General features: G+C 45.5%; 1 protein-coding gene across 1 annotated transcript in view; it reads left to right on the top strand.

Moving 5' to 3' along the window:
• Positions 1–27,082, top strand: part of LOC110519322 (contactin-5) — a 560,400-nt gene that overhangs the window by 449,502 nt on the left and 83,816 nt on the right. Inside the window, exons 15-18 of the mRNA XM_036964829.1 lie at positions 10,353–10,473; positions 17,874–18,032; positions 21,829–21,978; positions 25,071–25,141. Of these exons, the coding sequence (XP_036820724.1) occupies positions 10,353–10,473; positions 17,874–18,032; positions 21,829–21,978; positions 25,071–25,141 (501 nt within the window). The remainder of the gene's footprint in view (positions 1–10,352; positions 10,474–17,873; positions 18,033–21,828; positions 21,979–25,070; positions 25,142–27,082) is intronic.

Genomic DNA, 27,082 nt, shown 5'->3' with positions numbered 1-27,082 from the left:
ACCACTGCACCATAGACCACTGCATCATAGACCACTGCACCATAGACCACTGCACCATAGACCGCTGCACCATAGACCGCTGCACCATAGACCACTGCATCATAGACCACTGCATCATAGACCACTGCACCATAGACCACTGCACCATAGACCACTGCACCATAGACCACTGCGCCATAGACCACTGCATCATAGACCACTGCATCATAGACCACTGCGCCATAGACCACTGCGCCATAGACCACTGCACCATAGACCACTGCATCATAGACCACTGCATCATAGACCACTGCATCATAGACCACTGCGCCATAGACCATTGCATCATAGACCACTGCATCATAGACCACTGCATCATAGACCACTGCGCCATAGACCACTGCACCATAGACCACTGCACCATAGACCACTGCATCATAGACCACTGCGCCATAGACCACTGCGCCATAGACCACTGCACCATAGACCACTGCATCATAGACCACTGCATCATAGACCACTGCACCATAGACCACTGCACCATAGACCATTGCGCCATAGACCACTGCGCCATAGACCACTGCATCATAGACCACTGCATCATAGACCACTGCACCATAGACCACTGCACCATAGACCACTGCACCATAGACCACTGCATCATAGACCACTGCACCATAGACCACTGCACCATAGACCACTGCACCATAGACCACTGCACCATAGACCACTGCACCATAGACCACTGCATCATAGACCACTGCATCATAGACCACTGCATCATAGACCACTGCACCATAGACCACTGCACCATAGACCACTGCACCATAGACCACTGCACCATAGACCACTGCATCATAGACCACTGCATCATAGACCACTGCACCATTCAGCAGGCCCCAATCAATTTAATTTACCACAGGTGGACTCCACAGGTGGACTCCAGTCAAGATGTAGAAACATCTCAAGGATTATCAATGGAAACAGGATGCACCTGAGCTAAATTTAGAGTCTCATAGCAAAGGGTCTGAATACTTATTTAAATAAGGTATTTCTGTTTTTAATACATTTGCAAAAATTTCTAAAAAACTATTTTCACTTTGTCATTACGGGGTATTGTGTGCAGATTGAGAAAAAATATATATTTAATCAATTTAGAATATGGATCTACTGTGACAAAATGTGGAAAAAGTTAAGGGGTCTGAATCCTTTCTGAATGCGCTGTATTAAAACATTAGTATACTATGTGTTGTATATATTACTTATCCCGTAAAGGACATTTCAATGAAATTAAATAACTACATTGTTATGGATTTTGTGAAGGCTGAACGCTGAGTGCCAGTATTCATTATAGTAAAGATAATAATTTAATGCTAAATTATAATTATTTCCTATTTATTGCCTTACCTCCCTACTCTTATACACACTGTACATCGATTTATTTTCTATTGTGTTATTGACTGTACTGTTGACTGTTTGTTTATGTGTAACTCTGTGTTGTTGTTTGTGTCGCACTGCTTTGCTTTATCTTGGCCAGGTCACAGTTGTAAATGAGAACTTGTTCTCAACTAGCCTACCTGTTTAAATAAAGGTGTTCTCAACTGGCCTACCTGGTTAAATAAAGGTGTTCTCAACTGGCCTACCTGGTTAAATAAAGGTGTTCTCAACTGGCCTACCTGGTTAAATAAAGGTGTTCTCAACTGGCCTACCTGGTTAAATAAAATAAAATAATCTATATTTTCCTGACATTATATTGAGTCAAGATAATGTAGCCTGTATTTTCCTATACTAAGAGCCATATGCAAACACCTAAATACAATGACGACCCAGAGTCACTGTTGTCTGAAGGGTTTTTATAGTTATTGACTTTAGGCACGGCTCATTGCACCCAAGTCTTGTTAACCTTCAATGAAAATCAATCCATCTGAAGGTCACACAACCCCGTATGTCACTCAGTGAATCACACTGTCATGTGTATCAACGTCAACACAGAGACTCAGTGAATCACACTGTCATGTGTATCAACGTCAACACAGAGACTCAGTGAATCACACTGTCATGTGTATCAACGGCAACACAGAGACTCAGTGAATCACACTGTCATGTGTATCAACGGCAACACAGAGACTCAGTGAATCACACTGTCATGTGTATCAACGGCAACACAGAGACTCAGTGAATCACACTGTCATGTGTATCGGGAGGCAGGCAGGCAGGCAGGCAGGCAGGCAGGCAGGCAGGCAGTCAGGCAGGCAGTCAGGCAGGCAGGCAGTCAGGCAGGCAGGCAGTCAGGCAGGCAGGCAGGCAGGCAGGCAGGCAAGGCAGGCAGTCAGGCAAGGCAGGCAGGCAGTAAGGCAGGCAGGCAGGCAGGCAGGCAATAGAGGAGAGAGTGAGTAATATACGTTAATTCACACAAATGAACACATGTTCATCACAACACACACCCAGTGTACATATACAACACAGACAAACACACCACCTGAACAGACCAAGGTTGTTTCAGACCTCTTCTCTTTCTCCCTCTACACCTCCAACTGGTATGATACATTGTGGAGAGGAACGAGCTAGAAGATTGAAAGGGCTGATGGCTTGAAATGAGGAGATAAATTCAGCCTTCAACTATTGACTACAGTGGAGTAATGGGTAAATCCCCCCCCCCCCCCACCCCCCCCCACGCACACACGCACACACACTCTCTCAGAAACAAACACACACATAAACACGTGTCTCTCCCTCTCTGATACACACACCCCATCAGGGTTTATCATCCCTGTCCTAATGGGGATGAATCTCCCTGTTTTCCTCCCTGTCCTGATGGGGAAGAATCTCCCTGTTCTCATCCCTGTACTAATGAGGATGAATCTCCCTGTTCTCATCCCTGTCCTGATGGGGATGAATCTCCCTGTTCTCATCCCTGTCCTAATGGGGATGAATCTCCCTGTTCTCATCCCTGTACTAATGAGGATGAATATCCCTGTTCTCATCTCTGTACTAATGAGGATGAATCTCCCTGTTCTCATCCCTGTACTAATGAGGATGAATCTCCCCGTTCTCATCCCTGTCCTAATGAGGATGAATCTCCCTGTTCTCATCCCTGTACTAATGAGGATGGATCTCCCTGTTCTCATCTCTGTACTAATGAGGATGAATCTCCCCGTTCTAATCCCTGTACTAATGAGGATGAATCTCCCTGTTCTCATCCCTGTACTAATGAGGATGAATCTCCCTGTTCTCCTCCCTGTACTAATGGGGATGAATCTCCCTGTTCTCATCCCTGTCCTAATGGGGATGAATCTCCCTGTTCTCCTCTCTGTACTGATGGGGATGAATCTCACTGTTCTCCTCTCTGTACTAATGAGGATGAATCTCCCCGTTCTCATCCCTGTCCTGATGGGGATGAATCTCCCTGTTCTCATCTCTGTACTAATGAGGATGAATCTCCCTGTTCTTCTCCTGTCCTGATATAATTTACAAATAATGCATTAACCCCTTGGTTAGACTCTGACAGGGTAATGCATTAACCCCTTGGTTAGACTCTGACAGGGTAATGCATTAACCCCTTGTTAGACTCTGACAGGGTAATGCATTAACCCCTTGTTAGACTCTGACAGGGTAATGCATTAACCCCTTGGTTAGACTGACAGGGTAATGCATTAACCCCTTGGTTAGACTGACAGGGTAATGCATCAACCCCTTGGTTAGACTGACAGGGTAATACATCAACCCCTTGGTTAGACTGACAGGGTAATGTTTCAACCCCTTTGGTTAGACTGACAGGGTAATGCATCAACCCCTTTGTTAGACTGACAGGGTAATGCATTAACCCCTTGGTTAGACTGACAGGGTAATGCATCAACCCCTTGGTTAGACTGACAGGGTAATGCATCAACCCCTTGGTTAGACTATGACAGGGTAATGCATCAACCCCTTCGTTAGACTCTGACAGGGTAATGCATTAACCCCTTGCTAGACTCTGCCAGGGTAATGCATTAACCCCTTGGTTAGACTTACAGGGTAATGCATTAACCCCTTGGTTAGACTGACAGGGTAATGTTTCAACCCCTTGGTTAGACTCTGACAGGGTAATGCATCAACACCTTGGTAGACTCTGACAGGGTAATGCATTAACCTCTTGGTTAGACTGACAGGGTAATGTTTCAACCCCTTGGTTAGACTGACAGGGTAATGCATCAACCCCTTGGTTAGACTCTGACAGGGTAATGCATTAACCCCTTGGTAAGACTGACAGGGTAATGCATCAACCCCTTGGTTAGACTCTGACAGGATAATGCATTAACCCCTTGTTAGACTCTGACATGGTAATGCATTAACCCCTTGGTTAGACTCCAACATGATAATGCATTAACCCATTGTTAGACTCTGACAGGGTAATGGATTAACCCCTTGCTATACTCTGACAGGGTAATGCATTAACCCCTTGGTTAGACTCTGACAGGGTAATGCATCAACCCCTTGGTTAGACTCTGACAGGATAATGTTTCAACCCCTTGGTTAGACTCTGACAGGGTAATGCATCAACCCCTTGGTAGACTCTGACATGATAATGCATCAACCCCTTGTTAGACTCTGACATGATAATGCATTAACCCCTTGTTAGACTCTGACAGGGTAATGCATCAACCCCTTGGTTAGACTCTGACAGGATAATGTTTCAACCCCTTGGTTAGACTCTGACAGGGTAATGCATCAACCCTTGGTTAGATTCTGACATGGTAATGCATTAACCCCTTGTTAGACTCTGACAGGGTAATGCATCAACACCTTGGTAGACTCTGACAGGGTAATGCATTAACCTCTTGGTTAGACTGACAGGGTAATGTTTCAACCCCTTGGTTAGACTGACAGGGTAATGCATCAACCCTTGGTTAGATTCTGACAGGGTAATGCATCAACCCCTTGTTAGACTCTGACAGGGTAATGTGGATGGAGAGAAGTTAATGGAAGCTGAAGAGCATATACATGTATGTAGAAGAGGGGCTGATTGACAGGAGCTGATATACCAGTGTATCATTATATTGAATGAATCGATACCAGTATTCACTTAAAGGGATACTGCAAGATTTTGGCAATCAAGCCCTTTTCCTGCTCACCCAAAGTCAGATGAAGTCAAGGATACCATGTTATGTCTCTCAGTGCAGTTTGAAGGAGGTTAAGGTAGTTTGGCGGTCTCGTTGTTCAACTAGCATTAAGCACAATGATTGGATTGTACATGTGGGAAACGTACTCACCACTTGCTCCAACAAATGGTTAACTTTTCGATGGTGACGACTGCCGAGAGGCTTCAGGAGGACGGTTATGTGTGCTAGCAAGGCAGAGGTCCTGGGTTCAAGGCTCGTGTGAGCTGAATCAGGAGGAAACTAGGCAAGGGAGGTCCTTTATACCAGCATCTGGCTCTGGGTAAGTAGAAAAAGGGATTCATTGGCAAAATATCCCATTTCCCTTTTCCGTTAATTAGAAAACATTTGCACAGTTGGCATTTACATTTCTGACACGTTTACCTAACTACTAATGCTAAAGGTAGGATGCAGCTTATCATGTTATTACCTAAAGCATACCATATCAATACCATACCATCATCACCTACCATTCCATACCATACCATCATCACCTACCATTCCATACCATATCACCATATATCACCTACCATATCATTACCTAAAGCATTGTGTCTGATGTCAGTTGCTTCTTCTCTCCTGCTTCTATATGACAGTGACACACGATGATGATGTTTATGTCGAGATCAGAACCGTGTCAATACTCCTATCTATGGTCACATCACTGGCTCTCAATGGCACCTGATTGCCTATTCTCCTCATTCGGTACATAAGGCTCTACATTTTGATGGACAAAAAAGCAATGCAATGTATAGGGAACAGGATCCAATTTTGTTGGAAAAACAAATACTGCAATTCCCTTTCTCAGTTGTCCCTGTCCCTGGCCAACTACCAGGTATAACTCTGGAGAGACAGGCCCTGTCCCTGGCCAACTACCAGGTATAACTCTGGAGAGACAGGCCCTGTCCCTGGCCAACTACCAGGTATAACTCTGGAGAGACAGGCCCTGTCCCTGGCCAACAACCAGGTATCTGGAGAGACAGGCCCTGTCCCTGGCCAACTACCAGGTATCTGGAGAGACAGGCCCTGTCCCTGGCCAACTACCAGGTATAACTATGGAGAGACAGGCCCTGTCCCTGGCCAACTACCAGGTATAACTCTGGAGAGACAGGCCCTGCCCCTGGCCAACTACCAGGCATAACTCTGGAGAGACAGGCCCTGTCCCTGGCCAACTACCAGGTATCTGGAGAGACAGGCCCTGTCCCTGGCCAACTACCAGGTATCTGGAGAGACAGGCCCTGTCCCTGGCCAACTACCAGGTATCTGGAGAGACAGGCCCTGTCCCTGGCCAACTACCAGGTATAACTCTAGAGAGACAGGCCCTGCCCCTGGCCAACTACCAGGTATAACTCTAGAGAGACAGGCCCTGTCCCTGGCCAACTACCAGGTATAACTATGGAGAGACAGGCCCTGTCCCTGGCCAACTACCAGGTATAACTCTGGAGAGACAGGCCCTGCCCCTGGCCAACTACCAGGCATAACTCTGGAGAGACAGGCCCTGTCCCTGGCCAACTACCAGGTATCTGGAGAGACAGGCCCTGTCCCTGGCCAACTACCAGGTATCTGGAGAGACAGGCCCTGTCCCTGGCCAACTACCAGGTATCTGGAGAGACAGGCCCTGTCCCTGGCCAACTACCAGGTATAACTATGGAGAGACAGGCCCTGTCCCTGGCCAACTACCAGGTATAACTCTGGAGAGACAGGCCCTGCCCCTGGCCAACTACCAGGCATAACTCTGGAGAGACAGGCCCTGTCCCTGGCCAACTACCAGGTATCTGGAGAGACAGGCCCTGTCCCTGGCCAACTACCAGGTATCTGGAGAGACAGGCCCTGTCCCTGGCCAACTACCAGGTATCTGGAGAGACAGGCCCTGTCCCTGGCCAACTACCAGGTATAACTCTAGAGAGACAGGCCCTGCCCCTGGCCAACTACCAGGTATAACTCTAGAGAGACAGGCCCTGTCCCTGGCCAACTACCAGGTATAACTATGGAGAGACAGGCCCTGTCCCTGGCCAACTACCAGGTATAACTCTGGAGAGACAGGCCCTGCCCCTGGCCAACTACCAGGCATAACTCTGGAGAGACAGGCCCTGTCCCTGGCCAACTACCAGGTATCTGGAGAGACAGGCCCTGTCCCTGGCCAACTACCAGGTATCTGGAGAGACAGGCCCTGTCCCTGGCCAACTACCAGGTATCTGGAGAGACAGGCCCTGTCCCTGGCCAACTACCAGGTATAACTCTAGAGAGACAGGCCCTGCCCCTGGCCAACTACCAGGTATAACTCTAGAGAGACAGGCCCTGCCCCTGGCCAACTACCAGGTAAAACTCTGGAGAGACAGGCCCTGCTCCTGGCCAACTACCAGGTATAACTCTGGAGAGATAGGCCCTGTCCCTGGCCAACTACCAGGTATCTGGAGAGACAGGCCCTGTCCCTGGCCACTACCAGGTATCTGGAGAGAAAGGCCCTGTCCCTGGCCAACTACCAGGTATCTGGAGAGACAGGCCCTGTCCCTGACCAACTACCAGATATAACTCTGGAGAGACAGGCCCTGTCCCTGGCCAACTACCAGGTATCTGGAGAGACAGGCCCTGTCCCTGGCCAACTACCAGGTATCTGGAGAGACAGGCCCTGTCCCTGGCCAACTACCAGGTATCTGGAGAGACAGGCCCTGTCCCTGACCAACTACCAGGTATCTGCAGAGACAGGCCCAGTCCCTGGCCAACTACCAGGTATCTGCAGAGACAGGCCCTGTCCCTGGCCAACTACCAGGTATCTGCAGAGACAGGCCCTGTCCCTGGCCAACTACCAGGTATCTGCAGAGACAGGCCCTGTCTTCTCCTCAGCATACCACCCATGCTCTCCCCCATTCTCCAGCTAGGTAGACAAATACAGGTAGGTGCAGTGTAATGTGTTGTTTTACACGGCCAGTCATAGTAGTATGATAGGTGTTGTTTTACAGGGTCAGTCATAGTAGTATGATAGGTGTTGTTTTACAGGGTCAGTCATAGTAGTGTGATAGGTGTCGTTTAACAGGGTCAGTCATAGTAGTGTAATGTGTTGTTTTACAGGGTCAGTCATAGTAGTGTGATAGGTGTTATTTTACAGGCTCAGTCATATTAGTGTGATAGGTGTTTTTTTACAGGGTCAGTCATAGTAGTATGATAGGTGTTGTTTTACAGGGTCAGTCATAGTTGTATGATAGGTGTTGTTTTACAGGGTCAGTCATAGTAGTATGATAGGTGTTTTTTTACAGGGTCAGTCATAGTAGTGTGATAGGTGTTGTTTTACAGGGTCAGTCATAGTAGTATGATCGGTGTTGTTTTCCAGGGTCAGTCATAGTAGTATGATAGGTGTTGTTTTACATGGTCAGTCATAGTAGTATGATAGGTGTTGTTTTACAGGGTTAGTCATAGTAGTGTGATAGGTGTTGTTTTACAGGGTCAGTCATAGTAGTATGATAGGTGTTGTTTTACAGGGTCAGTCATAATTGTATGATAGGTGTTGTTTTACAGGGTCAGTCATAATTGTATGATAGGTGTTGTTTTACAGGGTCAGTCATAGTAGTATGATAGGTGTTGTTTTACAGGGTCAGTCATAGTTGTATGATAGGTGTTGTTTTACAGGGTCAGTCATAGTAGTATGATAGGTGTTGTTTTACAGGGTCAGTCATAGTAGTATGATAGGTGTTGTTTTACAGGGTCAGTCATAGTTGTATGATAGGTGTTGTTTTACAGGGTCAGTCATAGTAGTATGATAGGTGTTGTTTTACAGGGTCAGTCATAGTAGTATGATAGGTGTTGTTTTACAGGGTCAGTCATAGTTGTATGATAGGTGTTGTTTTACAGGGTCAGTCATAGTTGTATGATAGGTGTTGTTTTACAGGGTCAGTCATAGTAGTATGATAGGTGTTGTTTTACAGGGTCAGCCAGTGTAGTATGGCGCCCCTGGAGGGTAGAGAGGGGGAGTAGAGAGGGAGAGTAGAGCGGGAGAGGGGAGAAGGAGAGGGAGGGTAGAGAAGGAGAGTAGAGGGGAGTGGGAGAGTGGAGAGGGAGAGTAGAGAGGGAGAGGGGAGTGGGAGAGTGGAGAGGTAGAGTGGTGGTGGAGAGGGAGTGTAGAGAGGGAGAGTAGAGAGGGAGAGGGGAGTGGGAGAGTGGAGAGGGAGAGAGGAGTGGGAAAGTGGAGAGGGGAGAGGGGAGAGTAGAGAGGGAGAGTGGAGAGAGAGAGAGTAGAGAGGGAGAGTAGAGAGGGAGAGTAGAGAGGGAGAGTAGAGAGTGGAGTGGGAGAGTAGAGAGGGAGAGTGGAGAGGGAGAGTGAGAGGGAGAGTAGAGAGGGAGAGTAGAGAGGGAGAGGGGAGAGTAGAGAGGGAGAGTAGAGAGGGAGAGTGGAGAGGGAGAGGCAGAGGGAGAGTGGAGAGGGAGAGTAGAGAGTGAGAGTAGAGAGTGAGAGTAGAGAGGGAGAGTAGAGAGGGAGAGTAGAGAGGGAGAGTAGATAGGGAGAGTAGATAGGGAGAGTAGAGAGGGAGAGGTGAGAAGCGAGAGGCACTAGCAGTGACAACAACCTATAGACACATTCCTCTGGCTGCTTCATGGAATGCCATTTTAATCAGGTTCCATGCTAAGTAGATGTCTGCAGACCTTGAATGATTCTCCCGTCTTGCCTTTGGCGTTTCTCATTTCAAGAGAGAGAGAAGATGTTTGAGGGAGAGAGAGAGGGAGAAGATGTTTGAGGGAGAGAGAGAGGGAGAAGATGTTTGAGGGAGAGAGAGAGGGAGAAGATGTTTGAGGGAGAGAGAGAGGGAGAAGATGTTTGAGGGAGAGAGAGAGGGAGAAGACGAGTATCTATTTAAGCCTGTATGAGACCAGTACAGGTTGTTACAAGCATTTCTCAGGTGTCAAGTACAGAGAGGTCGGACTTAGATTTTTAATTAGTTAGCACACACAGACACAGAAACACACACTCACACGGAAACACACACAGACACTGAAACACACACACAGATACACACACACGGAAACACACACACACACGGAAACACACACAGACACGGAAACACACACACGGAAACACACACAGACACAGAAACACATACACGGAAACACACACACGCACGGAAACACACACACGCACGGAAACACACACTAACTTGATGTTGTTTTTGAATCCCTCTCTACTTGTCACACAGATACTGTAATCACAGACACTAACTTGTTGTTGTTGACTCTCTACTTGTCACACAGCAGTCCTCCACGGTGGATCTGATGATCAGAAGCATTCTGCTGAAGCATGCTGGGAAATACGGCTGCCGGGCTCAGACCAGCGCCGACACGGTGTTTGCTGAGGCTGAAGTCCTCGTTAGAGGTGAGCTCCTTATCTCTGGCCTCAACTACAGATCTATGATAAGATGTGTCCTAAATTACACCCTATTCACTATACACTGAGTGAACAAAACATTAGGAATGCTTTCCATGACAGACAGACCAGGCGAATCCAGGTTATGATCCCTTATTGATGTCACCTGTTAAATCCACTCCAATCAGTGTAGATAATTGGGAGGAGACCGGTTAAATAAGGATGTTTAAGCCTTGAGACAACTGAGACATGGATTGTGTCTGTGTGCTGTTCAGAGGGTGAACAGACAAGACATGTTGTTTCATCTTCTAATGGATAAGGTGGGAAATGGACTGATGGCACCCTATTCCCTATGTAGTGTGGTACTTTTTAACAGAGCCCTATGAGCCCTGGTCAAAAGTAGTGCACTATTAGGGTGTCGTTTGGGATGCAGATTAGATCTGTGGTTAGGAGACACCTTCAACCCTCCTGATACTATCACTCAACCCTTCACTGGTTGCCCCTTGTTACATCACCCACGGAGGGCTGTGAAATGGATCACTGGTTGCCCCCTTGTTACATCACCCACGGAGGGCTGTGATATGGATCACTGGTTGCCCCCTTTTTACATCACCCACGGAGGGCTGTGATACGGATCACTGGTTACCCCCTTTTTACATCACCCACGGAGGGCTGTGATATGGATCACTGGTTGCCCCCTTGTTACATCACCCACGGAGGGCTGTGATACGGATCACTGGTTGCCCCCTTGTTACATCACCCACGGAGGGCTGTGATACGGATCACTGGTTTCCCCCTTGTTACATCACCCACGGAGGGCTGTGATATGGATCACTGGTTTGCCCCCTTGTTACATCACCCATGGAGGGCTGTCGGCTTTGAGCTCTAGACAGGTGATTGGCATGACGCTGAAATGCCCCTTTCATATTGAAGGATGAGGAGGGATGGAGGAGGAGGGATGGAGGAGGAGGGATGGAGGTGGAGGGATGGAGGAGGAGGGATGGAGGAGGAGGGATGGAGGAGGAGGGATGGAGGAGGAGGGATGGAGGAGGAGGGATGGAGGTGGAGGGATGGAGGAGGAGGGATGGAGGTGGAGGGATGGAGGAGGTGGGATAAAGGAGGTGTGTGTGTGTGTGTGTGTGTGTGTTTGCATGTGTGTGGTGTGTGTGTGTGTGTGTGTGTGTGTGTGTGTGTGTGTGTGTGTGTGTGGTGGGGGTGGTGGGGGGGGGGGGGGGGGGGGTCATGGGATTGGATGATGAGATGGGTTGTCCTGCCTGAGCTACTCTAAATCCAGAATCTGAATCCTCCATTATATATTCTCCACCATTCAATCTACTTATTAAACCCACCACGACACACATGGCTCTCCTCTCAATAGACTTCAGAATCACACCGGCTGGTTCTCATGGCGACACTGAATGCATATTAATATCCCTCCTCGGAATGCAAATGTACCTTTTAAACCGACCCTTTAATGGTCCCTTCTGTGGAACACTCAACCTTTTGGTTATCATTGGACCAGCTGTCCTCACGGGTCCTCCTGTTCTCTCCTTCACTCTGTCTGTGGGTGGATCGTGGGTTGGTCCAGTAACAGAACGGTTGTTGGTTTAAATCCCCAAGCCGACTAGGTGAAAAATAGGTTGATGTGCCCTTGAGCAAGACACTTAACCCTGTTTGCTACTGTAAATTGCTCTGGATGAGAGTGTCTGCTAGATGACAAAATAATAATAATAATAATGTGTGTGAGTGAAGCTGCAGCTGTTTTCAATTTTTTTAAATAAGCATAAATATGGGTTGTATTTACAATGGTGTTTGTTCTTCACTGGTTGCCCTTTTCTTGTGGCAACAGGTCACAAATCTTGTTGCTGTGATGGCACACTGTGGAATTTCCCCCAGTAGATATGGGAGTTTATCAAAATTGGATTTGTTTTCGAATTCTTTGTGGATCTGTGTAATCTGAGGGAAATATGTATCTCTAATATGGTCATACGTTGGACAGGAGGTTAGGAAGTGCAGCTCAGTTTCCACCTCATTTTGTGGGCAGTGTGCACATAGCCTGTCTTCTCTTGAGAGCCAGGTCTGTCTACGGCGGCCTTTCTCAATAGCAAGGCTATACTCACTAAATCTGTACATAGTCAAAGTTTTCCTTAAGTTTGGGTCAGTCACAGTAGACAGGTATTCTGCCACTTTGTACTCTCTGTTTAGGGCCAAATAGCATTCTAGTTTGCTCTGTTTTTTTGTTAATTCTTTCCATTGTGTCAAGTAATTATCTTTTTGTTTTCTCATGATTTGGTTGGGTCTAATTGTGCTGTTGTCCTGGGGCTCTGTAGGGTCTGTTTGTGTTTGTGAACAGAGCCCCAGGACCAGCTTGCTTAGGGGACTCTTCTCCAGGTTCATCTCTCTGTAGGTGATGGCTTTGTTATGGAAGGTTTGGGAATCACTTCCTTTTAGGTGGTTGTAAAATTTAACAGCTCTTTTCTGGATTTTGATCATTAGTGGGTATCGGCCTAACTCTGCTCTGCATGCATTATTTGGTGTTTTACGTTGTACACTGAAGATATTTTTGCAGAATTCTGTATACAGAGTCTCAATTTGGTGTTTGTCCCATTTTGTGAAGTCTTGGTTGGTGAGCGGACCCCAGACCTCACAACTTTAAAGAGCAATGGGCTCTATGACAGATTCAAGTATTTTTAGCCAGATCCTAATTGGTATGTTGAAATGTATGTTCCTTTTGATGGCATAGAATGCCCTTCTTGCCTTGTCTCTCAGATCGTTCACAGCTTTGTGGAGGTTACCTGTGGCGCTGATGTTTAGGCCAAGGTATGTATAGTTTTTTGTGTGCTCTAAGGCAACAGTGTCTAGATGGAATTTGTATTTGTGGTCCTGGCGACTGGACCTTTTTTGGAACACCATTATTTTGGTTAAACTGAGATTTACTGTCAGGGCCCAGGTCTGACAGAATCTGTGCAGAAGATCTAGGTGCTGCTGTAGGCCCTCCTTGGTGGGTGACAGAAGCACCAGAGCATCAGCAAACAGTAGACATTTGACTTCAGATTCTAGCAGGGTGAGGCCGGGTGCTGCAGACTTTTCTAGTGCCCTCGCCAATTTGTTGATATATATGTTGAAGATGGTGGGGCTTAAGCTGCATCCCTGTCTCACCCCACGACCCTGTGTGAAGAAATGTGTGTGTTTTTTGCCAATTTTAACCGCACACTTGTTGTTTGTGTACATGGATTTTATAATGTCGTATGTTTTACCCCCAATACCACTTTCCATCAATTTGTATAGCAGACCCTCATGCCAAATTGAGTCAAAGACTTTTTTGAAATCAACAAAGCATGAGAAGACTTTGCCTTTGTTTTGGTTTGTTTGGTTGTCAATTAGGGTGTGCAGGGTGAATACATGTTCTGTTGTACGGTAATTTGGTAAAAAGCCAATTTGACATTTGCTCAGTACATTGTTTTCGTTGAGGAAATGTACGAGTCTGCTGTTAATGATAATGCAGAGGATTTTCCCAAGGTTACTGTTGACGCATATTCCACGGCAGTTATTGGGGTCAAATTTGTCTCCACTTTTGTGGATTGGGGTGATCAGTCCTTGGTTCCAAATATTGGGGAAGATGCCAGAGCTAAGGATAATGTTAAAGAGTTTTAGTATAGCCAATTGGAATTTGTTGTCTGTATATTTGATCATTTCATTAAGGATACAATCAACACCACAGGCCTTTTTGGGTTGGAGGGTTTTTATTTTGTCCTGTAACTCGTTCAAGGTAATTGGAGAATCCAGTGGGTTCTGGTAGTCCTTAATAGTTGATTCTAAGATTTGTAATTGATCATGTATATGTTTTTGCTCTTTATTCTTTGTTATTGAGCCAAAAAGATTGGAGAAGTGGTTTACCCATACATCTCCATTTTGGATAGATAGTTCTTTGTTTTGTTGTTTGTTTAGTGTTTTCCAATTTTCCCAGAAGTGGTTAGAGTCTATGGATTCTTCAATTATATTGAGCTGATTTCTGACGTGCTCTTCCTTCTTTTTCCGTAGTGTATTTCTGTATTGTTTTAGTGATTCACCATAGTGAAGGCGTAGACTCAGGTTTTCCGGGTCTCTATGTTTTTGGTTGGACAGGTTTCTCAATTTCTTTCTTAGATTTTTGCATTCTTCATCAAACCATTTGTCATTGTTGTTCATTTTCTTCGGTTTTCTATTTGAGATTTTTAGATTTGATAAGGAAGCTGATATAGCTGATAAATATACTGTTAAGATTTTCTACTGCCAAGTTTACACCTTCACTATTGCAGTGAAACATTTTACCCAGGAAATTGTCTAGAAGGGATTGAATTTGTTGTTGCCTAATTGTTTTTTGGTAGGTTTCCAAACTGCATTCCTTCCATCTATAGCATTTCTTAATGTTCCTCAGTTCCTTTGGCTTTGATGCCTCGTGATTGGGTATTGCTCTGTTCAAGTGGACTGTGATTTTGCTGTGGTCTGATAGGGGTGTCAGTGGGCTGACTGTGAACGCTCTGAGAGACTCTGGGTTGAGGTCGGTGATAAAGTAGTCTACAGTACTACTGCCAAGAGATGAGCTATAGGTGTACCTACCATAGGAGTCCCGTCGAAGCCTACCATTGACTATGTACAGACCCAGCGTGCGACAGAGCTGCAGGAGTTGTGACCCGTTTTTGTTTGTTATGTTGTCATAGTTGTGCCTAGGGGGGCATATGTGGGAGGGAATGCTGTCACCTGTAGGCAGGTGTTTGTCCCCCTGTGTGCTGAGGGTGTCAGATTCTTGTCCGGTTCTGGCATTTAGGTCGCCACAGACATGTCCCTGGGCCTGGAAATGATTGATTTCCCCCACCAGGATGAAGAAGCTGTCTTCATTAAAGTATGGGGATTCTAGTGGGGGGATATAGGTAGCACACAGGAGGACATTTTTCTCTGTTAAGATAATTTCCTTTTGAATTTCTAGCCAAATATAAAATGTTCCTGTTTTGATTAATTTAACGGAGTAAATTAGGTCTGCTCTATACCAAATTACCATACCCCCTGAGTCCCTTCCCTGTTTCACACCTGGTAGTTTGGTGGATGGGACTACCAGGTCTCTGTAACCTAGAGGGCAACCAGTGGGTCCGTCTCCTCTATACCAGGTTTCTTGCAGGATGACAATGTCTGTATTACCGATTTCTTTGGTGAAGTCTGGGTTCCTGCTCTTTAGGCCAAAGGCGGATGACCTCAGGCCTTGCATATTCCAGGATGATATAGTGAAGGCTTTTTGTTCCATAAAGTGTCCAATGTTGTTGGTCGTGGTATGGCCTCAGGCCAGTAAGTGTGAGCAGAGCCTGCTGAGCATCTGGTACATGGTATTGGCATTGGCTATCTCTCTCTCTGTCTTCCCCTCACACTCTCTCTCTCTCTCTTTCTCTCACTGTCTCTCTCTCTATCTCTCTCTCTCTGCCTCTCTCTCTCTGCCTCTCTCTCTCTGCTTCTCTCTCTCTCTGCCTCTCTCTCTCTCTCTCTCTCTCTCTCTATCTGTCTTCCACTATTTCTGTCTTCCCCTCACACACTCTCTCTCTTTCTCTCACTGTCTCTCTACCTCTCACTGTCTTTCTCTCTATTGCTCTCTGCATCTCTCTCACTCTCGCTCTCTCTCTCTCTCTCTCTCTGCCTCTCTCTATCTCTCTCTGCATCTCTCTCTGCCTCTCTCCCTCTCTCTCTCTGCCTCTCTCTGCCTCTCTCTCTCTCTGCTTCTCTCTCTCTCTCTCTGCCTCTCTCTCTCTCTCTCTCTGCCTCTCTCTCTCTCTCTGCCACTCTCTCTCTGCCTCTCTCTCTCTGCTTCTCTCTCTCTGCCTCTCTCTCTCTCTCTCTCTCTCTCTCTCTCTATCTCTCTCTGTCTTCCACTCTTTCTGTCTTCCCCTCACACACTCTCTCTCTCTTTCTCTCACTGTCTCTCTACCTCTCACTGTCTTTCTCTCTATTGCTCTCTGCCTCTCTCTCTCTCTCGCTCTCTCTCTCTCTCTCTCTCTGCCTCTCTCTATCTCTCTCTGCATCTCTCTCTGCCTCTCTCCCTCTCTCTCTCTGCCTCTCTCTGCCTCTCTCTCTCTCTGCTTCTCTCTCTCTCTCTCTGCCTCTCTCTCTCTCTCTCTCTGCCTCTCTCTCTCTCTGCCACTCTCTCTCTGCCTCTCTCTCTCTGCTTCTCTCTCTCTGCCTCTCTCTCTCTCTCTCTCTCTCTCTCTATCTCTCTCTGTCTTCCACTCTCTCTGTCTTCCCCTCACACACTCTCTCTCTCTTTCTCTCACTGTCTCTCTACCTCTCACTGTCTTTCTCTCTATCTCTCTCTGCCTCTCTCTCTCTCTCTCTCGCTCTCTCTCGCTCTCTCTCTCTCTCTCTCTCTGCCTCTCTCTATCTCTCTCTGCATCTCTCTCTGCCTCTCTCCCTCTCTCTCTCTGCCTCTCTCTGCTTCTCTCTCTCTCTCTCTGCCTCTCTCTCTCTCTCTCTCTGCCTCTCTCTCTCTCTGCCACTCTCTCTCTGCCTCTCTCTCTCTGCTTCTCTCTCTCTGCCTCTCTCTCTCTCTCTCTCTCTCTCTCTCTATCTCTCTCTGTCTTCCACTCTTTCTGTCTTCCCCTCACACACTCTCTCTCTCTTTCTCTCATTGTCTCTCTACCTCTCACTGTCTTTCTCTCTATCTCTCTCTGCATCTATCTCTGCCTATCTCCCTCTCTCTCTCTCTCTCTCTCTCTCTCTCTCTCTCTCTCTCTCTCTTTCTATTTACTTCAATTCAATTCAATTCAAGGGGCTTGATTGGAATGGGAAACATGTTAACATTGCCAAAGCAAGTGAAGTAGATAATATACAATTATACAATTTCGAATTCTTTGTGGGTCTGTGTAATCTGAAGGAAATATGTGTCTCTAATATGGTCATACATTGGGCAGGAGGTTAGGGAGTGCCGCTCAGTTTCCACCTCATTTTGTGGGCAGTGTGCACATAACCTGCCGTCTCTTGAGAGCCAGGTCTGTCTACGGCGGCATTTCTCAATAGCAAGGCTATTCTCACTGGGTCTGTACATAGTCAAAGCTTTCCTTAAGTTTGGGTCAGTCACAGTGGTCAGGTATTCTACTGCTGTGTACTCTCGGTTTAGGGCCAAATAGCATTCTAGTCTGTTTTTTTGTTAATTCTTTCCAATGTGTCAAGTAATTCTCTTTTTGTTTTCTCATGATTTGGTTGGGTCTAATTGTGTTGCTGTCCTGGGGCTCTGTGGGGTCTGTTTGTGTTTGTGAACAGAGCCCCAGGACCAGCTTGCTTAGGGGACTCTTCTCCTCTCCTCTTCTCCTCTCTGTAGATGATGGCTTTGTTATGGAAGGTTTGGGAATCTCTTCCTTTTGACCCCTCTCTCTCTCTCTCTCTCTCTCTAGGCCCCCCAGGACCCCCTGGTGTGGTGATAGTAGAGGAGATCAAGGACACTACAGCCACCCTGTCGTGGAGTGGAGGGGTGGACAACCACAGCCCCATCAGCAGCTACAATCTCCAGGCCCGGAGCCCCTTCTCCCTGGGCTGGCAGACCCTCAGGACAGGTATGGATGCTGTCCTGTTTGTTTTACGCCAGAGATGTTAAGTTGCATAGAGGATCTATTGCCTCCAACTGTAGATTCAGGGTGGCCCTGACTGGAGACTAGCTGCAGATTCAGGGTGGCCCTGACTGGAGACTAGCTGTAGATTCAGGGTGGCCCTGACTGGAGACTAGCTGTAGATTCAGGGTGGCCCTGACTGGAGACTAGCTGTAGATTCAGGGTGGCCCTGACTGGAGACTAGCTGCAGATTCAGGGTGGCCCTGACTGGAGACTAGCTGCAGATTCAGGGTGGCCCTGACTGGAGACTAGCTGCAGATTCAGGGTGACCCTGACTGAGACTAGCTGCAGATTCAGGGTGGCCCTGACTGGAGACTAGCTGCAGATTCAGGGTGGCCCTGACTGGAGACTAGCTGTAGATTCAGGGTGGCCCTGACTGGAGACTAGCTGTAGATTCAGGGTGGCCCTGACTGGAGACTAGCTGCAGATTCAGGGTGGCCCTGACTGGAGACTAGCTGTAGATTCAGGGTGGCCCTGACTGGAGACTAGCTGTAGATTCAGGGTGGCCCTGACTGGAGACTAGCTGTAGATTCAGGGTGGCCCTGACTGGAGACTAGCTGCAGATTCAGGGTGGCCCTGACTGGAGACTAGCTGCAGATTCAGGGTGGCCCTGACTGGAGACAAGCTGTTGGAGGTGCAGGCATCTGTTAGACGACAAAGAGCTCAACTCAACACCTCTCGTCCTTCAGCTGAGTTTCTCCAGTCAGGGCCACCCTGAATATAGTTGAACTGTTATGTATTCATTCTAACTCTTATGTTCTGTTTAAAACTTGGCTGTTGTTCAACAGAACTTAATAAAAAAAGTATGTTCAGCTCAAAATGAAATGTCAGTGGTTTAAATTACCCTCAGAATTATGTCAAAAGGTTAACAGAAAATGAACCTGTATCTTTTAAGGTCAAAGCTAATTCCTGAGGTGGCAGTGAGAAAACCACAGGATTTTTACTGAGCTGTTCCCATTTAAATGGCTTCATTTTCCCGTATCTTGACAGTAATACCCATCTATAATGATCTGTTAATGTCAAAGGAAGACTGCCGACTCAGTAGGTGTAATCTGTTCCGCTGCTGCTGTGTGCGTACAGAGGATACGAATAATAGAAAAGTTTAGAGCTCCATAATGAATCATGTCCATAGATGTAGAATGATTCACAATGGTTGTCGCCCAAATGGCACCCTATTCCCTACATAGTGCACTACTTTAGGCTAGAGCCCTATAGCACCCTATTCCCTACGTAGTGCACTACTTTAGACTAGAGCCCTATAGCACCCGATTCCCTACGTAGTGCACTACTTTAGACTAGAGCCCTATAGCACCCTATTTGAAGGAAAGACAATTAGTCCCAGTGATGCATGTGGAAAGTGGTGAACTTGTTCAGATTAGCACACAGGGAAAGAGAGCTTTAAGCTAGCTGTAGGGTTGAATTACACACGGAACCCTATTCCCTAATATACTGCACAACTTTTGATCAGACCCTTAGGGTTCTGGTTTTAAAGCAGTGTACTATATGGGTGATAGGATGCCATTTGGGACACATTGTACTTCTTCCTTCAAACAGAGTTAACAGCAAGTGTTTGAAGAGCAGTCAGCTTGACAGAGTGCCCTGGTGTTAATGATAAGAACACAGAGACAGTAGTTCTGGGCAGTGATCTGAAGACATGGGGAATGGGAGCCTTAATAAGAACAGTGATCTGAAGACATGGGGAATGGGAGACTTGATAAGAACAGAGTTCTGGGCAGTGATCTGAAGACATGGGGAATGGGAGACTTGATAAGAACAGTGATCTGAAGACATGGGGAATGGGAGACTTGATAAGAACAGTGATCTGAAGACATGGGGAATGGGAGACTTAATAAGAACAGAGTTCTGGGCAGTGATCTGAAGACATGGGGAATGGGAGACTTGATAAGAACAGTGATCTGAAGACATGGGGAATGGGAGACTTGATAAGAACAGTGATCTGAAGACATGGGGAATGGGAGACTTAATAAGTACAGAGTTCTGAGCAGTTATCTGAAGACATGGGGAATGGGAGACTTGATGAGAACAGAGTTCTGGGCAGTTATCTGAAGACATGGGGAATGGGAGACTTGATAAGAAAAGAGTTCTGGGCAGTTATCTGAAGACATGGGGAATGGGAGACTTGATAAGAACAGAGTTCTGGGCAGTTATCTGAAGACATGGGGAATGGGAGACTTGATAAGAACAGAGTTCTGGGCAGTTATCTGAAGACATGGGGAATGGGAGACTTAATAAGAACAGAGTTCTGGGCAGTTATCTGAAGACATGGGGAATGGGAGGAAGTAGATATGCTGGTAGTACATTTAATGTAAGAGGTTACATTAAATGTACCAAGATGTAATTGTAAACTCAGCAAAGAAAGAAACATCCTTTTTTCAGGACCCTGTCTTTCAAAGACAATTCGTAAAAATCCAAATAACTTCACAGATCTTCATTGTAAAGGGTTTAAACATTATTTCCCATGCTTGTTCAATGAACCATAAACAATGAATGAACATGCACCTGTGGAACGGTCGTTAAGACACTAACTGCTTACAGACAAAAGGCAATTAAGGTCACAGTTATGAAAACTTAGGACACTAAAGAGGCCTTCCTACTGACTCTGAAAAACACCAACATAAAGATGCCCAGGGTACCTGCTCATCTGCGTGAACATGCCTTAGCCATGCTGCAAGGAGGCATGAGGACTGCAGATGTGGCCAGGGTAATAAATTGCAATGTCCGTACTGTGAGATGCCTAAGACAGCCCTACAGGGAGACAGGACGGACAGCTGATCGTCTTCGCAGTGGCAGACCACGTGTAACAACACCTGCACAGGATCGGTACATCCAAACATCACACCTGCGGGACAGGTACAGGATAGCAACAACAACTGCCTGAGTTACACAAGGAAAGCACAATCCCTCCATCAGTGCTCAGACTGTCCACAATAGGCTGAGAGAGGCTGGACTGAGGACTTGTAGACCTGTTGTAGGAAGGTCCTCACCAGACATAACCGGTAACAACGTTGACTATGGGCACACACCCACCGTCTCTGGACCAGCCAGGACTGGCAAAAAGTGCTCTTCACTGCCGAGTCGCGGTTTTATCTTACATGGGTTGATGGTCAGATTCGCGTATGTGTATATATACAGTGTTGTAACGATGTGCAAATGGTTAAAGTACAAAAGGGAAAATAAATAAACAATCTACTGCAGAGATAACCTGCAGAATTCTGTCAAACTATCCAGTTCTGTGCCCAAACAATTAGAGCTTGTACTTTTAAAAATACACCTTTCTATAAATAAGTCTCTCACCGTTGCTGCTTGTTATAGACCCCCCTCAGCCCCCAGCTGTGCCCTGGACACAATATCTTCAGACTTCGTACTGTTAGGTGACCTAAACTGGGAAATGCTTAACACCCCGGCCATCCTACAATCTAAACTAGATGCCCTCAATCTCACACAAATGATCAAGGAACCAACCAGGTACAACCCTAAATCCGTAACCATGGGCACCCTCTTACAGTATATCTATTATGTATATCTATATCTATTCTGTATATCTATATCTATTCTATATATCTATTCTGTTTTTCTATATCTATTCTGTATATCTATATCTATTCTGTGTATATATATATATATATATATATATATATATATATCTATTCTGTGTATCTATATCTATTCTGTATATCTATTCTGTATATCTATATCTCTCCTCTCCCTCCGTCCTCTCCAGACCCAGAGCCAGTGACAGGGGACATGGAGTCAGCCATGGCTGTGGAGCTCAACCCCTGGGTGGACTATGAGTTCAGGGTGGTGGCCAGTAACGCTATCGGGACAGGAGACCCCAGTGCCCCATCCAGAGGGGTCCGGACTAAAGAAGCAGGTAACTCCTCGGTCTGTGTGTCCGTGTGTGTGTGTTTCCTACTTACCAAAGAAGAAGTTAACTCCCACTAAAAGGACCTTCTTACTTTCAACGGTATCCTAATGATCCCCTTAAAGAAGGCTACATACATAATGACAACAATATAGAATATACACTACATATACACTACAATATAGAATATACACTACACACTACATACACTACATACTACACTACATATACACTACAATATAGAATATACACTACACACTACATACACTACATACTACACTACATACACTTCATTCCAAAACCATGGGCATTAATATGGAGCTGGTCCCACCTTTGCTGCTATAACAGCCTCCACTCTTCTGGGAAGCCTTTCCACTAGATGTTGGAACATTGCTGAGGGGACTTGCTTCCATTCAGCCACAAGAGCATTAGTGAGGTCGGGCACTGATGTTGGGCGATTAGGCCTGGCTCGCAGTCAGCGTTCCAATTCATCCCAAAGGTGTTTGATGGGGTTGAGTTCAGGGCTCTGTGCAGGCCAGTCAAGTTCTTCCACACTGATCTGGACAAACCATTTCTGTATGGACCTCACCTTGTGCCCTGGGGGCATTGTCATGTGGAAACAGGAAAAGGACTTCCCCAAGCTGTTTCACAAAGTTGGAAGCACAGAATTGTCTAGAATGTCATTGCATTGCTTGCTGTTTGGGGTTTTAGGCTGGGTTTCTGTATAGCATGTTGTGACATCGGCTGATATAAAAAGGGATTTATAAATACATTTAATTTATTGCTGTCGTGTGAAGATTTCCCTTCACTGGAACTAAGGGGCCTATCCCGAACCATGAAAAACAGCCCCAGATATTATTCTTCCTCCACCAAACTTTACAGTTGGCCCTATGCATGAAACCCAGATTAATCCGTCGGACTGTCAGTTTATGAAGTGTGGTTCATCACTCCAGAGAACGCGTTTCCACTGCTCCAGAGGTCAATGGCGGCAAGCTTTACACCACTCCAGCCGATACTTGGCATTGCACATGGTGATCGTAGGTTTGTGTGCTGAAGCTTGAACATGGAAACCCATTTCATGAAGCTCCCGAGAAACAGTTATTGTGCTGACTTTGCTTCCAGAGGCAGTTTGGAACTCGGTAGGGAGTGTTACAACCGAGGACCGACGCTTTTTACGGTACGCGCTTCGGCACTCTGCGGTCCCGTTCTGTAGCCTACCACTTTGTGGCAGAGCCGTTGTTGCTCCAAGACATTTCCACTTAACAATAACAGCACTTACAGTTGCCTGGGGGGCAGCTCTAGCAGGGCGAAATTTGACTAACTAACTTGTTGGAAAGGTGGCGTTGAAAGTCAATTTGACTTGTTTGAAACGTTGAAAGTCAATTTGACTAACTGACTTGTTGGAAAGGTGGCGTTGAAAGTCAATTTGACTAACTGACTTGTTGGAAAGGTGGCGTTGAAAGTCAATTTGACTAACTGACTTGTTGGAAAGGTGGCGTTGAAAGTCAATTTGACTAACTGACTTGTTGGAAAGGTGGCGTTGAAAGTCAATTTGACTAACTGACTTGTTGGAAAGGTGGCGTTGAAAGTCAATTTGGCTAACTGACTTGTTGGAAAGGTGGCGTTGAAAGTCAATTTGGCTAACTGACTTGTTGGAAAGGTGGCGTTGAAAGTCAATTTGACTAACTGACTTGTTGGAAAGGTGGCGTTGAAAGTCAATTTGGCTAACTGACTTGTTGGAAAGGTGCCGTTGAAAGTCAATTTGGCTAACTGACTTGTTGGAAAGGTGGCGTTGAAAGTCAATTTGACTAACTGACTTGTTGGAAAGGTGGCGTTGAAAGTCAATTTGACTAACTGACTTGTTTGAAACGTTGAAAGTCAATTTGACTAACTGACTTGTTGGAAAGGTGGCGTTGAAAGTCAATTTGACTAACTGACTTGTTGGAAAGGTGGCGTTGAAAGTCAATTTGACTAACTGACTTGTTTGAAACGTTGAAAGTCACTCAGCACTTCAGTACGGGTCATTCTAGTGACAATATTTGTCTATGGCGATGGCATGGCTGTATGCTTGGTTTGATACACCTGTCAGCAATGATGTGCCTGAAAAAGCCAAATCTACTCATTTGAAATGGTGATCACATACTGCTGTATATTGTGAAGTTGTGTCCACATACTGCTGTATATATAGTGTATGAAGAGGTGTCCTCATACTGCTGTATATATAGTGGATGAAGAAGTGTCCTCATACTGCTGTATATATACTATATGAAGGGGTGTCCTCATACTGCTGTATATATAGTATATGTTGAAGGGTTGTCCACATACTGCTGTGTATACAGTATATTTTGAAGGGGTGTCTACATACTGCAGTATATACAGTGGGGCAAAAAAGTATTTAGTCAGCCACCAATTGTGCATGTTCTCCCACTTAAAAAGTTGAGAGAGGCCTGTAATTTTCATCATAGGTACACTTCAACTATGACAGACAAAATGAGAAACAAAATCCAGAAAATCACATTGTAGAATTTTTTATGAATTTATTTGCAAATGATGGTGGAAAATAAGTATTTGGTCACCTACAAACAAGCAAGATTTCTGGCTCTCACAGACCTGTAACTTCTTCTTTTAAGAGGTTCCTCTGTCCTCCACTCGTTACCTGTATTAATGGCACCTGTTTGAACAAACAAAAACAGAGCAAGTGTGATGTCATTCATGTTTGTGGAAATGTTTGCAAATGTTGTATTGTTTTTGTGGTATGGTTATTTATGGTTTTGGTTTTATGGTTTTGTTGTGTGTGTCAAACGGTAGTCAAGCATCGATGATCATGTCACCAGAATAAGACCCTCGATATTTATTGTAAAAGAGCATTAAGATCCCAGTGCACTTTCACCACCCTGTGAAGTTCTTCATAACTTATTTCATGTGTGGCTTAATGAACTGCATGGTTTCCCGTGTCGTAGTGGGAGGACCACACACCATGTCATCGCGTGACTACAAGTTTACTTTGCTTTGATGGTTATTGTATTCATATTTGCTCATAACTGCGTTTACACCGCTATTTCTCGCATAATTAATATATGTGTTATTGTTCTGTCCTGCAGTCCCCTCGGTGGTCCCAGCTAACGTCAGTGGAGGGAACGGCCGCAGGCATGAACTGGTCATCTCCTGGGAGGTAACGCCCTGTTTTCACATCATAGTCTTAAACCACCCTGTCCAACATTAACCACACTCCACAACAACACTGTCCTAGCAAACACATTTCAGCAAGCCATGACATCCACCATCTCAAATGGTTCTGAAATCATTTCTGTAGTTAGAAACAGATAAGCATTCCTGCAACATTATTTTATTGAAATGTAATTTGATCTCTGAGATTAAGCTAATTGATTGCACCCAAATTGGCAATTTTAATTTAGTTCATATAATATCCAATACATAAAGTACCCAACATCTGATTTGCAGGAAAATTTTGTCTAAGTAAGTAAGTAAGATGTGGAATCCAAAGCCACGGACGGAACCCACACCGCACGCCTAAAAAAATAAAAACTGGAGCTGCACCATCTAGTGGTCAGAACATGGTAATAACAGAATGTAGGATGGGACATACAGTATACAGTTGAAGTCGGAAGTTCATATACACTTAGGATGGAGTCATTAAAACTTGTTTTTCCACCACTCCACACATTTCTTTTTAACAAACTATAGTTTTGGCAAGTCGGTTAGGACATCTACTTTGTGCATGACACAAGTCATTTTTCCAACAATTGTTTACAGACAGATTATTTCACTTATATCACAATTCCATTCACTGTATCACAATTCCAGTGGGCCAGAAGTTCACATACACTAAATTGACTGTGCCTTTAAACAGCTTGGAAAATTCCAGAAAATGATGTAATGGCTTTAGAAGCTTCTGATAGGCTAATTGACATAATTTGAGTCATTTGGAGGTGTACCTGTGGATGTATTTCAAGGCCTACCTTCAAACGCAGTGCCTCTTTGCTTGACAACATGGGAAAATCAAAAGAAATCAGCCAAGACCCCAGAAAAAAATTGTAGATCTCCACAAGTCTGGTTCATCCTTGGAAGCATTTTCCAAATGCCTGAAGGTACCACGTTCATCTGTACAAACAATAGTACGCAAGTATAAACACCATGGGACCACACAGCTGTCATACCGCTCAGGAAGGACACGCGTTCTGTCTCCTAGAGATGAACGTACTTTGCTGCGAAAAGTGCAAATCAATCCCAGAACAACAGCAAAGGACCTTGTGAAGATGCTGGAGGAAACCGGTATAAAAGTATCTATATCCACAGTAAAACAAGTCCTATATCGACGTAACCTGAAAGGCCGCTCAGCAAGGAAGAAGCCACTGCTCCAAAACCACCATAAAAAAGCCAGACTACGGTTTGCAACTTCACATGGGGACAAAAATCGTACTTTTTGGAGAAATGTCCTCTGGTCTGTTGAAACAATTAAAAGGGGAGGCTTGCAAGCCGAATAACACCATCCTAACCGTGAAGCACTGGGGCGGCAGCATCATGTTGTGGGGGTGCTTTGCTGCAGGAGGGACTGGGGCACTTTACAAAATAGATGGCATCATGAGGGAAGAAAATTATCTGGATATATTGAAGCAACATCTCAAGACATTTAAAGCTTGGTCGCAAATGGGTCTTCCAAATGGACAATGACCCCAAGCAAACTTCCAAAGTTGTAGCAAAATGGCTTAAGGACAACAAAGTCAAGTTATTGGAGTGGCCATCACAAAGCCCTGACTTCAATCCTATAGAAAATTTGTGGGCAGAACTGAAAAAGCATGTGCGAGCAAGAAGGACTCAGTTACACCAGCTCTGTCAGGAGAAATGGGCCAAAATTCACCCAACTTGTTGTGGGAAGCTTGTAGAAGGCTACCCGAAACGTTTGACCCAAGTTAAACAATTTAAAGGCTATGCTAACAAATACTAATTGAGTGTATGTAAATGTCTTACCCACTGGGAATGTGATGAAAGCAATAAAAGATTAAATAAATCATTCTCTCTACTAATATTCTGACATTTCACATTCTTAAAATAAAGTGGTGATCCTAACTGATCTAAGACAGAGAATTTCTAC

This window comes from Oncorhynchus mykiss, chromosome 27 (assembly GCF_013265735.2).
Source record: "Oncorhynchus mykiss isolate Arlee chromosome 27, USDA_OmykA_1.1, whole genome shotgun sequence".
In the NCBI taxonomy this organism is placed as follows: Eukaryota; Metazoa; Chordata; class Actinopteri; order Salmoniformes; family Salmonidae; genus Oncorhynchus; species Oncorhynchus mykiss.
Note: the sequence above shows the minus strand (reverse complement) of the source record. Positions and strands in the feature narration are given on the sequence as shown.